This window comes from Phasianus colchicus, chromosome 2, assembly GCF_987193195.1.
Source record: "Phasianus colchicus chromosome 2, bPhaCol1.hap1.1, whole genome shotgun sequence".
NCBI lineage: Eukaryota > Metazoa > Chordata > Aves > Galliformes > Phasianidae > Phasianus > Phasianus colchicus.
This window is the reverse complement of record NC_143437.1, coordinates 35,593,896-35,606,346: the sequence shown is the minus strand read 5'-3', so window position 1 is coordinate 35,606,346 and position 12,451 is coordinate 35,593,896. Positions and strand designations below refer to the sequence as shown.

The 12,451-nt window shown below is 37.0% G+C and overlaps 1 protein-coding gene across 4 annotated transcripts in view; it reads left to right on the top strand.

Moving 5' to 3' along the window:
- The window catches only part of WDR64 (WD repeat domain 64), a 61,605-nt gene that overhangs the window by 28,553 nt on the left and 20,601 nt on the right, over window positions 1–12,451 (top strand). For all 4 annotated transcript variants that reach the window (XM_090135358.1, XM_031592432.2, XM_031592422.2 and 1 more), the window contains 4 exons: window positions 4,565–4,688; window positions 7,433–7,581; window positions 9,161–9,284; window positions 10,540–10,709. In XM_090135358.1, the coding sequence (XP_089991484.1) occupies window positions 4,565–4,688; window positions 7,433–7,581; window positions 9,161–9,284; window positions 10,540–10,709 (567 nt within the window). The remainder of the gene's footprint in view (window positions 1–4,564; window positions 4,689–7,432; window positions 7,582–9,160; window positions 9,285–10,539; window positions 10,710–12,451) is intronic.

Here is a 12,451-nt window from a genome sequence, read left to right as displayed (position 1 = left end):
TTTGATGTTCTTTGATTTTTTTTTTATTTTATTTTTTCATGCAACTTAATCAACTTTCTGGTATTTGCAATGCAAATTACTTTTTCTCTTGAATAGCTTGCAAGTAAGAACTGCAATATTAGCGTAGAGAAGAGCAGGCTCAGGGAGCCTCTTATCAAAGAAGAGCAAGGTTCTTTTCTTTGGTGCCCAGTGACAGACAGTGGGCAAAAACCAAAATATAGCAAAAATGATCTACGCATCAGGAAGCATTTCTTTACTCTGGGGGTAGCTGAGGACTGGCATAGGTTGCCCAGTGAGGTTGTACACTCTTGCCATTGGAGACCTTTAAAAGCCACTAGACACAGTCCAGTGCAACCTGACCTGGGTAGCCCTGCTTGAGCCTGGTAGAGCAGATGGATCCAGGAGATCTCTGCCAAGCTCAGCCAAGCCATGATTCTGTGAAGAAGAAGGATTTAGAACTAATTTTAAATATGCTTTTTTGGCTTAAACTTATATTTTCCCTCTCTAGCACCTAAATTTATATGACATATAACATGCATGCATGCATGCTTACAACCAGTGTGCAGTTGGACTGTTTGAGGAAAATCTCTGTTCTAGTTATGGTGGTATCTTTCCAAAATGCTGTTTCTCAGTTTTTATGAGAATGCATGAATTTCCTTCATAATTGAATTGTCTTCGTATATTCTGGGCATGAAGGAAATGATCCAGTAGATTTTCTGTTTCTGGGCAAATATTTGATTATTAAAGCATTAAATAATCTGTATTTGCTGCAGAAGAAAAAAGATCAAGATCCATATTCAGCCTGTGTTAATTTCCTTAGATTTTCTAACCAAAAACTGAGATCTAAAGATTAAGTTACATTAAAAATAAATTTGCAAACCTGCAGTTTTCTAGTTCCTTTGTTTTCCGATTGGTGAAGGAAGAAATATTGGATCTTAAAATGTAAATGAGGTGTTTACTAATGAACATTAGGTCAATACTACATCTAAGGTGAGAGCTGTGTCATTATTCTAAGGTCAGCTGAACATTAGCAGGAAGAGCATGATTGTTGTTTTGAGCTCATGCAACCCAGGTGTTCAGGGGCACATATCTGTGTCTTAAACTTCTTGCTTCTGACCCACATACCATTTAAATATCCATTTAAAATGTTTTTTAGAAGAGTTGAGGGTTGTTTCATATTTGCAGTAGGGGTCAGGTAGTTCTGTTGTCAGCATATTGGGCAGGCAGTACAGACAGATATACAGGTCTTTTACAAAATCTCTGTCATTGTATAGCACCCAGTAAATAGTCTGCAGGCCCATTAATTGGCAACCAGACTCACTGTTGCTTATTATCCAGTTTAATTTTTTTCCACTATTTCTCAATGACTGGGAAAGAGAAAGAAGCCTTATGTATTACCAGATTAGTGGTATTATTTAAGGAAGTGATTTGAAGTGTATATAATTTTGAACTTCAGCAAATTACTGTCTCAGTAAGGCACTAGGTATAGGATCAGCTGCTGCATCGATTGCATTAATATGCTTAGAGCTAAATCCTCCTTGTCTTTGCCTCAAAAGTAATCCTACTGACATTGATTTATTCCTAAGTCTTCTAATACCTACGGGGAGTTGTAGTACTTTGTAGGATCACCTTCAGAGATCACAGGATGCAAAACTGAACTCCATAGGTAACTTACTCTATTAAATAACATAGCAGGCAGAGCTGCAGTTTGACCTCTGTTTCATGCCTGGTGATTTTTCTTTGGCAGTTCAGACTTTGGGTATGAATTTGTAACTTTTTTGCTTACAACATGGAACCTTCAATGACAAACTGAAGTAGGTAAGCTGTGTAGCAAATAGAATCCCTGAAGAAGAATTTCTGCACCATTACACACTACAACATCCATGTGCAAAAGGAATGTCCATGGGTCTATGCTAATTCTGCTAGTACTAGAACTGAGCCAACAGGTATTTTTCATTGATGTAAGTCAGCGCTGCAGCCAATATCACTGTTAATGTAGCTTAGGTTTTCCTGTGTGGTGGAAACAGTGTGAAGAAGGAAAACAGTAATTTTCAAAAGAAACTGAAGATCCTTCTTTCTGCACTCTCCACTCTGATTTTGTTTCCTCAAAAATAGTCTGCGTGTGATTTCACAAGACACAGTCAAGCATTTTACCATACAGAGTATGTCTTCAAAGGGCTCTGGTGATTCCCAACGCTTACCAGGATTGGGAAATCCTTTATTAAATAGAACAGTTTTAAAAAAATGTTCTTCAGGAAGCTCCCCCAGTCACCTCCTAGTTTCAAATTAAGAACACCTTTTGTTTTTTGTCTTTCCTCATGAATTCATGCACAGTCATATGTGCTGATGCAGATGAGCAGCAGTGACACTATATCACGCTGCCACGCTGGTGATGCCTTGTGTTAAAGTTACTTATAAACCACTGTTTCATATGTTATGTCCCCGGGCTGGAAAAAGAAGAAAGATTGAGCAGAAGGAAGAGATTTATTAATGACCAGGTTTTTGCTTGTATTCGCTTGTGCTGTAAAGTCATTTTTTCTGTGATTTATTGCTTGATAAAATGTCAAACTTATGTTTTGACTGACCAATTTTGCTTGAAAAAAAACATGACACTATTAAAATTGTGTATCTTCAGTCTTATTCAAATTTTTAATAGATCTGGATGGTATTTCCAGGAAGGTCTCTGTTCAAGGACTTATTCTTTTCACCTGACTTGAGTATCTCCACTGATACTTACTTCTGATTAATATTCTGTTCTTAGAGCTGTTTTTACACCTCCCAGTTGTGATTGGGCCAAAAAATCAGCTTGGAGATTTACCTTCAATATTGCCCTAACTTTTTCAACTTTCATCACCAATTCTTCTTTGTATTTTTGCTTGTCTACTTTTTTTTTCCTAGGTGAACAAACAGCTTCATTGTTTTCTCTATTTAACTGAATTTTCTTTTTCAAGCACTCTCACTGGCTATTTCTTCATAAGGCTCTTTTTGTATGGTTCAGCAATTGCATGTCTGAGTAAATTTCTGAAATACAGTCAGAAATCTATTAAAGAAATATCATAGAATGGCCTGGGTTGAAAAGGACCTCAAAGATCATCTATTTTCAACCCCCCTGCCATGGGCAGGGTCACCAACCACTAGAACAGGCTGCCCAGAGCCACATCCAGCCTGGCCTTGAATGCCTCTAGGGATGAAGCATCCACAGCCTCTCTGGGCAGAAATATGATGGGCATGGTTCTGAATCAGTAGACTTTTCTGTACTTTTCCTCTTTTGTTTTCCTGAAAATAAACAGGACATTCAAATTTTCTTTCTACTTAAAATCCTGAAACACTTCTATATGAATTTTTGTCTAGTGTCAGAAGTGATCAGTTCAAAGTCTATTTCTTTTCTATCCTTTTTCAAAATTTTGCTGGATACTCTGTAAATTCCATTAAAATCAGGTTTTGGATGGAAATTCCAATAATCCCTAAATCTGTGTATTTATCTCCCTTCTTGATACTGCATAATCCTGAATAATTTCTGTCCATTACTCTTGCTTTTAATATTTTATACTCATTTATTTTTATTTTGCAAACAGTGAACAGTCTTCTACTTTATTTCTTTAATAATACTTTTTCTATGCTGAGATTGTATTTTAAGTGAAAAGATTTATACTTCAATACTTTATTGCATACAGAGTCAGAAATGCTCCTTAGTTGTATAGCGTGTGTCTTCTGAAGTAATCATTAAATAATTCCTGGCAATTGCACTGAACTTTTCAAAGCATTTACAAACACATAAGTGAAGTTTTCTTAATTATCAAAAACATGTTTAAGGACTGAGAATACTGCCTGTGGATTATAATGGGTACAAAAAATGTTTAGCAGAAAAATAAATAGAATTCTAAATGAAGAAAGAAATGGAATATAATGAGGAAAATTGAAGAAGTCAAAACTTTTGTTATGTTTCAGAGTACAACTTTCTGGGTCTTTTGGGAAAACATTTACTTTCTCTGTTTAAAGGTGATTTTTTTTTTTGTTCCTGAATAGAAATATTTATGCTTGTACATAAGCAAACAGGTAGACATAAGACTGTAGAAATCCCTAATATTAAAAAAAAAAATCTAGTCCCAAATTTGTAAGGAAAATATTTCTCAGAGTGAAATTTTGCTTTCAAATATCCTTCTAATAAAGAGGGATTAAAATTAGAGATTTGAATTTTCTGAATTGTCAGAAATGAATTTGACTGTTACTGTTTTCATTTTGAGTTTGACACGTCACGTTTATGTTTGTTTCTCAGAGTTCTTCTATGCTCTGTGTTGATGTTAATGGCTTGGCTTTTAGCACATCTTGTCTATTTCTCAGGTCAATATTGCAAAACTTAGCCTTTCTGTGCCTTTTATTCTCAGTGAAATCAGGATGAAGATGCCTTAGGTATTTGTCTTGTTTATTTTCAGCTGTAACACGCTTAACAATGTGACTTTCATTGGATGCTATATTATTTTTCTCATACAAATGAAAAGTAGTGGAATATCCAGTGATGATGCCATATTAAATCCTCTCCCCTTCCCTCCCCTACTCTCTCTAGATTTTTATAGTGTGGGATCTACAGACCCTTTCAATGCTGCAGGTCTTCCAGGATCAAGAGAGTCCAAGAGGGATTGACACCCTTGCCATGGTTTTTGACAATGCTTGTGGCACACTTATTACAGGTATGTTACTGTAACTAATGTGTGAGAGCTTCCCCCCCTCTATATAGATCACTTCAAAAGTAATGTCTCCTATTCAATACTGTGAAAACTACAACAGCAACAAAGAGTAAAATGACACTTTTGATGGAGCAAATTCTCAGCTACAAAACACATTTTTTCAATATAATGGCTACCATTAGCTGTGCATTTTTGTCAGCAATGAAAAAGAAAGAGACTGCATGCCCACTCATAAAAAAAAAAAAAAAATCTGCGCTAGCACAGGTGACCTTCTGTTTCATACCTGCTACGACAGCATTATTACTAGGAAAATGTTGCTCATCTTTCATCAACCCAAACAGAAGAAATCAGAAGGTGCCAAATCTGAACTGTAAAGTGGGTTTGGAAGGACAGTCCAGCCAAGATTGGCAATATGCTCCCTGGTCTTCAAGCTGGTATGCAGCCTGGGGTTGTTATGTTTCAGGAGAAAGGTTGTCGTCTTCTCTGGCCTGACTCAGGAAATTTGAACCTTGAGCTTAATAACTGTTGCAGTATAGAGATCTGATTTGGTGTCTTCTCTGGAAATCTAGATGGATCACTCATTTTCTATCCTAAAAGTCAGTGCACATGCCTTTGCCTAGTTGGGGCTGCATCTTGGACTTTTTCTTCGGTGGTGAATTCACATTGCTACTCCATGGACTGTTGTTTTGACTCTGGCTTGTAGTGGTGACTCTCATCTCTGGCAATAATTCAATAAAAGAAACTGTCACCTTCAACCTCGTATTGGTTCAGTAGGTCCTGACAAATGTGCATATGGTATTCTTTCTGTTCCTATGTGAGCATCTGTGGGACACACATGTTGCAAGCTTTGCAATATTCTAGCATTGCCACAATCATTTCCAATGCTCTGAAGTTGATATTCAGTTCCATACGAAATTCCTTGGTTGTAATCCAACAATTTGTATGGATGAGCTGATTGAGACATTCTTCATTTTGTGGTGTGACAGCTGTGCATGGCCATCTGGATTATGGCTGTCTTTCACATCACTGAAACTCACCACCCACAGCCTCACTGTACTTGCATCCACTGTTTGGTCTCCATAAGTGTTGAATGAAGGAATAATGTGTATGAAATGTACAGAATGTGAGAGGTGAGGCTATTTGCATAGTAAGATCACTCTGAAGTGAGCATATGTTTTGCTAATTTAAATATGGAAATATGTATGAAAATATGCAGCATAGAAATTAACAATCGGAAACAGTAAATGATCAAGGCTTTTGTGAAGGCAAGGCAAACCTTTCTGAGAAAGAATAAGCTACCTGTTCTACTCTGTAGACTTGTCCTTTGTTAAAAGCTACTCAGCTGCTGATATTCCTGGACTCCGCCTTTCTCTGGTACCCTCCTTCCATTTGGAGATGCCAGAAGACCCACTTGATCAGGAATTAGAAATTGTGGGAACTCATCCCAATGTTTCTTGGCTCTGCTTCTTAACTTCATAGCAAGGAGCATGGAATCTTTGAGGGCCTAGAGATTCACAGGTGTCACTAAGTATTTTAGCCCTCTGTATCTAAGGAAGAGAACCTGGAAACCAGCAGACTTTGGACCAAAGACATGGTCACTGAAATCCTGGATTCCTTAGCTTTGAACCTGTTCTCAGGCTAGAGAAACCTGAGGCTTATCAGAGAAATAAGGTCATTGTTTTGTATCTGGAGACGTCTTGTTTCAGTATTTGCACCAAGAAAAAGGTAAAAAGCTTGTCAAATCTGAGATGAACGTGAAATCTGTTGTTTTCGATGACCTGTCAGCTTCTGTTGAATATTTGTGCTAATAAGCCTGTTGTAAACCTACATATGTTGGAGTCCACAAATCGGAATACTAATCAGACTAGTTTATAAATATGCTTAATCACTAAAAGGTATAGAAAGAATCTTATGTTGAAATTTCACTTCATGAGATTTTCAAGGCGTAGTAACGTAGTGGTTTTACATGGCTAAGTCCTCATGAAAATGAAATTGTTTATAAGGACAAAGCTTGGAGCTGTGCCCAAATATCTGTAAAAATCTAGTCCTGGACTCTGTTAATGGTGTCATTAAAAGGTTAAGTGAATGTCCCCATGCTCCTGAACTGGACAAAAGACTTGAGGCTGTATGTGGGGGGTACATTAATTCTTATGGCTATGTACCTGATTTTATGAAGGAGATTTTCAGTTATTTGTTCACTAACATCCATGTATTATGGCTCACCATGCTTCATTTCAATACTACCGCAGCTTTTCTTCTGTGTCTTTTTCCAAACTGCAGTCCTGTGTGCCTGTGCTCATGCCAAGAATTAATGCAATTCCATCCTTTGCTGCATATTTACTGCTGACTGTTATGCTGCTGTTAGACTGTAGCTATTACTGGAACTGAAATAGGAGTCTGGATTGCAAGCCTGCCTTGTAGAAGCCTTCTCCTTTTCTTTGTCTGTCTTTCTGTCTTTGCAATCCTTCTGATCAGAGAGCACCAGAAGGTGAAATTCTATTCAGACCTGCATTGCTGTATAAAGGAAGGTACAGGAGAGATCTTACTGCCTGTAGATAAAATTGTCTCATGTCCAAGGAAGTGGCTTGAGGCAGGGAAATACTTAACTATTGTTTAACTGAATTTTCTCTTTCCAAGAACAGTCTCAAAAAACTTATTCCTTATGCTCTTCAGAAAAAACTCAAACGAACACTTCTCCTTATATGAACCTTTCTGTAAAATATGCTCTCTTGTCTCACTACATGCAGGGTCAACTGTCATTGATATTTATCCTCTAATGCACATGATACAAGATACAAAGCAGGTCCCAAAAACACATGAGAAAAGCATAAATGTTCTGGCTTATAACAGGGCTTTTCACCAAATCCTCACTGTCTGCTCTGAGTCAATACTGAAGGTGAGTGTAAGTTGTTGTCCTTTAAGCTGAAAAAGTTTCAGATTTTTTTTTTTTTTTTAATTACAAATGAGTTATTGGGCAGTTAGTTAAGCTACTAGTGTTTATTATTTAAAGAGTTAGCTTTGTGACCATTTTCGTGCTCAAATTCTTCAGGGAAGTGATAGCCATGATAAATCATTAATTTTATTAGAAAACTACTTCTCTGACTTGTACTGTGAGCACCAGATAGATTGAGCAAGGCTTCAGAAGCACCAATTTCAGTTGTGCTTTTATTTCCTTTGGCCATATTTTGGTACACTTCACTTTATCAGGAATGGATAATACAGCAATAGTAGTAAAAGTCTATTGTCTATTTAGTAGCTGCAAAGGAAAATTTTAAATGCCACATCAAATATGTATCCAAACAATAATTTATGCAAGCCTAATTGCATTCTTTGATCCAGAAGGCATGTCTCATGAACATCGCTGGAAGTATAGTAAATGCTTGAGTCCCAGACAGCTTAGTGGGATATAAAACATCCTTCAGATGCTCTGTGGATTGGTATGAAACATGAATAACATCACTTTGTGAAAGTATGTAAAAGATGCTGCTTTGACATAAAAAAGATTCTTCAACTGAAATTGAAAGTTTTTATGGTGCATTCAGTGTGACCAAACCACAGAACCTGATTTTTTATCTTCCTGTTATTCCTTTTTTTTTCTGATTCTGTTTCTGTTTGACTAGCAGATCTGGAGCCAATTTGCTGACCTTCTGCAGATCCTTTTTACTTTCAGTTTCTTCGAACATGTTGTTCTGAGCCTGTAGGATTTTAGTCATGCAGTGAAAGAGAAGTGTTGAATATAACAACCAGTTAACAAGAAAAATAAAGTCATGGAGATGTCTCTCATTTGTTACTTTTTATCACTACTAACTGTTGAAACGCTATTTTAAATATTAAATGTGTATCAATTTTACCATTTGCATTTGAACCACTATAAGTAGTTGCTAGACAAATATCAGAAAACCCATAGACAAATACAATGAATCATTATAGGTGTAATTAACAGTGTGATACTGGTTGTCTAAGTGCTCAGGACCTACAGGTTTCATTAATTACTAATGAAGTTAAGTGGCAAGATCTGTAGGGCGAAGTAGCTTCTCTTATTGAGCCAGTTGGTAATGCATACCATTTTTTTTGGCAGAAGGCTCATTTGTGTAAATTGTCTATACTGTATTCTCAATAAGATGTTATTTATCATTGTAAGCCTCCAACTTCTTTAGATCATGATGGCTACAACAACATTACAATTACAAGATAGTTTTCAGCATCTGTTGCTGAAGAACATCAGATCCAGACAGTGCTTAAGACATGAGTGGCTACTTCACAAATCCAGTTGAATCTGGAGAAATTGCAGTAGGATCTCAATAAAAGAACATGGTTGTGTGCTATTGAGTCTGCTGAAATAACAGATTTTTTTTCATGGGAAGTTTAAATATGCCCTTGAAAGTATGCATCTTTATACAATTACACTAGAAAAAATATGTGTGAGGAATTTTAGAGGATGTACTACAAATGATTTTTTTTTTTTTTTTTTTAAGGTGTGGGACCTAGAAACAGGATATCAAATATACCAGATTGAAGATGCACATGGGCTGAATGTTGAAGTGACCTGTGCAGCAATTGAAATAAATGGTTTTTATCTTGCTACTGGGGCTTGTGATGGTAAACGAACTAAATAATTCCCATATTTTTATTATGTTTACGTGAAATGGCATAAAAGCAATCAGAACTCTTTGTCTTGAACCACTTTGTCTTAGTGATAGAATGAATTTTGGCTTTCATCCAAGATGGGAGGAAGTATTCCCACAAAGAAGTACAGGGCTTTTTTTTGTCCTGGTTAGGTTTTATTTGATATGTGATTCATAGAAAGGTGATTTTTGACTGCTGGGGCTCTGTTACTTTCACACAGAATCACTTTACTTGTCTATGACTCTGTGGAAAAAATGCCTGCAAAGCTCTTGATCTGAAAAGATGTCTCCTCATCTCTGGGCCTAGATCTCTGTAGCATATATATATATATAATGTGTTTCCTGACTTTTTCCCATGTTATTTATGGTGCATCAGTTGTACAGAATGTGACAGGATCACTCCAGTATATTCACATATTTGGTGTAATCTGTAAACATTGAAGAATAATTCTTCTCACATTCAAATGTTCAAGTACGCACCTGAATTATTAAAATATATGAAATATATGAAGGCTGCCTCACATAAAAAGAAAATGCCCTTTTTCCACACAGAATACTGAATAATATTTAGAGTTTTATACTTTGCAACGTAGATTGAGCTTTCTATGGATCTTAATAGCATGACTGTAGGTGAATGCTATCAAGTCCTACAAAACTGGATTCATAAATAATAGCTGCCTGTCATGGTTTTGCCTCGTTTCCTTGACAAGGCAAGGTATTATGATGTGTAATACTGATGAAAAGCCATGAGACCATGACACTGCTTCACTTAAGATAATACTCTAGCTTCTTCTCCCCACTAGCCCTGTGGGACAAGTCCAGCAACTGTGTTGCTCTGCTCCTTGCTGTATATCAGAGCCTGGGATCTTCTTCCTGACTGCATACCATTCTGTTTGCTCTCCGATGACACTAATCCAGAAACAGTAGTGAACTAGACTGTGGCCTTTCATCCTGGGCTGCAGCCTAAAATGGGCATGGAAGGGATGAAATAATAGTGGGATTAATGGCGAAAATAGTTTTTGGTATATTTTTTTCTCCCTAAGCTTGCTTTCTCAATAAATATATACACAGTTACAGTTTCTTGAAGACGATTGACTTAGCTTTGCACCTTCAATTGGATTTTCTTGTTTCTTCTCCTTTCCCTGTCCTAATTCAAATTCCTGAGTTTGAAGCACAAGCAGTTGTTGAAAGTTCATTCCCTTTTGTGTGTATTTCTTTTTCCTGTCTAGGAACAGTGAAAATTTGGGATTTTGGCAGTGGACAGGAAGTTAAAGTCTTGCCTTTGACCCAGCACAGCAAAGATGAGCATTGCTTGCTGAAGCTAGTCTATCTGAAGGCTACTGAGAGTCAACATGTTCTTCTTGTTTTGGAACAGAGTGGGAAAATGAAAATCATTCAGGTTTTTTAACATAATTATATGTATATGCGTGTATATATACCTATTAATACATTCTAATTATTATTATTTCATTCATTAGCTACTAATTTTCAAGGTAAAACAAGACTTTCTCATTAATCACTAGATAAACTTATAGAAATTATCAAGAAGTAACCCTCTTTCTGTAAGTCATCAAGTTAGCTTTCTTTCTTTCTAAGTTCATTAGTCCATTGCTGTTTTCAGCATTCTGATCATTTCTTTACGTGTACTCACTATAATGGAAAATGAATATTTCCTGTTTGTGATTGAGGCCTTTTGATTCAATTTCCTAATTGTCACAGTTATCAAACTAATCTGTATTTGCTGGAGGACCAGATCTTTTTTACTTGTGTATACAGATGTTACTGATTAATGTAAATGGGAATACTCAAATAAGTGGCTGTAGAATCTGATTCTGCACCTGAAAACTGTTTCATTTCTCTTCTTCATCTTCATAAGTTAACATCTGAGGCTGAGATCTGACTCTCTGATGCAAAGGGACTACAATGACCTGAATAATTGACAGGAAGTTTGCAGAGCAACACTGAGGTTTTATCATGTGCTAGAATTTTGTAACTCTCAATCCTGTTCACCATTAGTTTTTAAACAAGAGAATCAAAAATTATGTTTTATAGCACATTGTTTAGCTGGCATATATGATACAATAGAAAGTTGGGGTTTACATGCATGGGTTGAAACCAGGAGCCTCACAGTGAACAAAATTGGAACAGATTGAGTCATGGCTATATGCAGAACACCTTGGAGCCATTTACTCTTCATGGCTTGTATAGACAAGTGCTCCCCTCCCAGTGCATCTAATGTGTATGAGCTTGCAGTTCACAAAGGGACAGGAAGTACCCCTTTACTCCTAAGGATAACGTCCGTGTTAGAAAGCAGCTGCCTGGTGCCCTGATTGCATTCCTTAGCAAGAAATTTATGTAAATTCACTCTGGCTGCTCTGGAATTTTCACAACCAGTGCTCACTTACAAAGCTGCAGATCTAGCTGTTATAACAATACCCTTCATGTTTTATTACTGACTGTACCATTAACAACTGCTTTCCTTCACAAGTAGAAACTCAGTCATATTTCCATATTTTACTGCTGTGGTGTAACATATAGAATCATAGAATGGCTTGGGTTGAAAGGGACCCTAACTGTTATCTAGTTCCAATCGCTCTGCTGTGGGCAGCACTGCCACTCACCAGATCAAGTTGCCTAGAGCCCCAGCTAGCCTGGCTACACCTACAGGGTTGAGGTATCCACAGCTTCTCTGGGAAACCTGTTCCAGTGCCTGACCGCCCTCCAAGTAAAAAATTTCCTCTTAATATCTAGGTCACTCCTCCTTTAGTTTAAAGCCATTCCCCCTTGTCCTGTCACTATGAGACTATGTATGTCCTTCCTGTTTGTCATTCTTGTGGCCCCCCTCTGTACCAACTCCAAAGGAGGGACACAAGGATGACATATGTATATGCATTAGCATACACAGTAATGTCTTTTAGGTGTGAAAGAACTAGTATACATTTGGAAAGTTAGGTCAATTGTACAGGAAGAGCATAGAATGTACACAAGTGAGAGAGGAAGATGCTAAAATGAACTGATTCTTATCTGGACAATATATCTTCTCTTTTCAAAGAGAAGCAGTTATTAGGCAATGATGTTCTCAGATTTGTTTAGGCCTGTTGTCTAGGACAACAATCAAGGGTAGCCAACGCTCTTCGACTG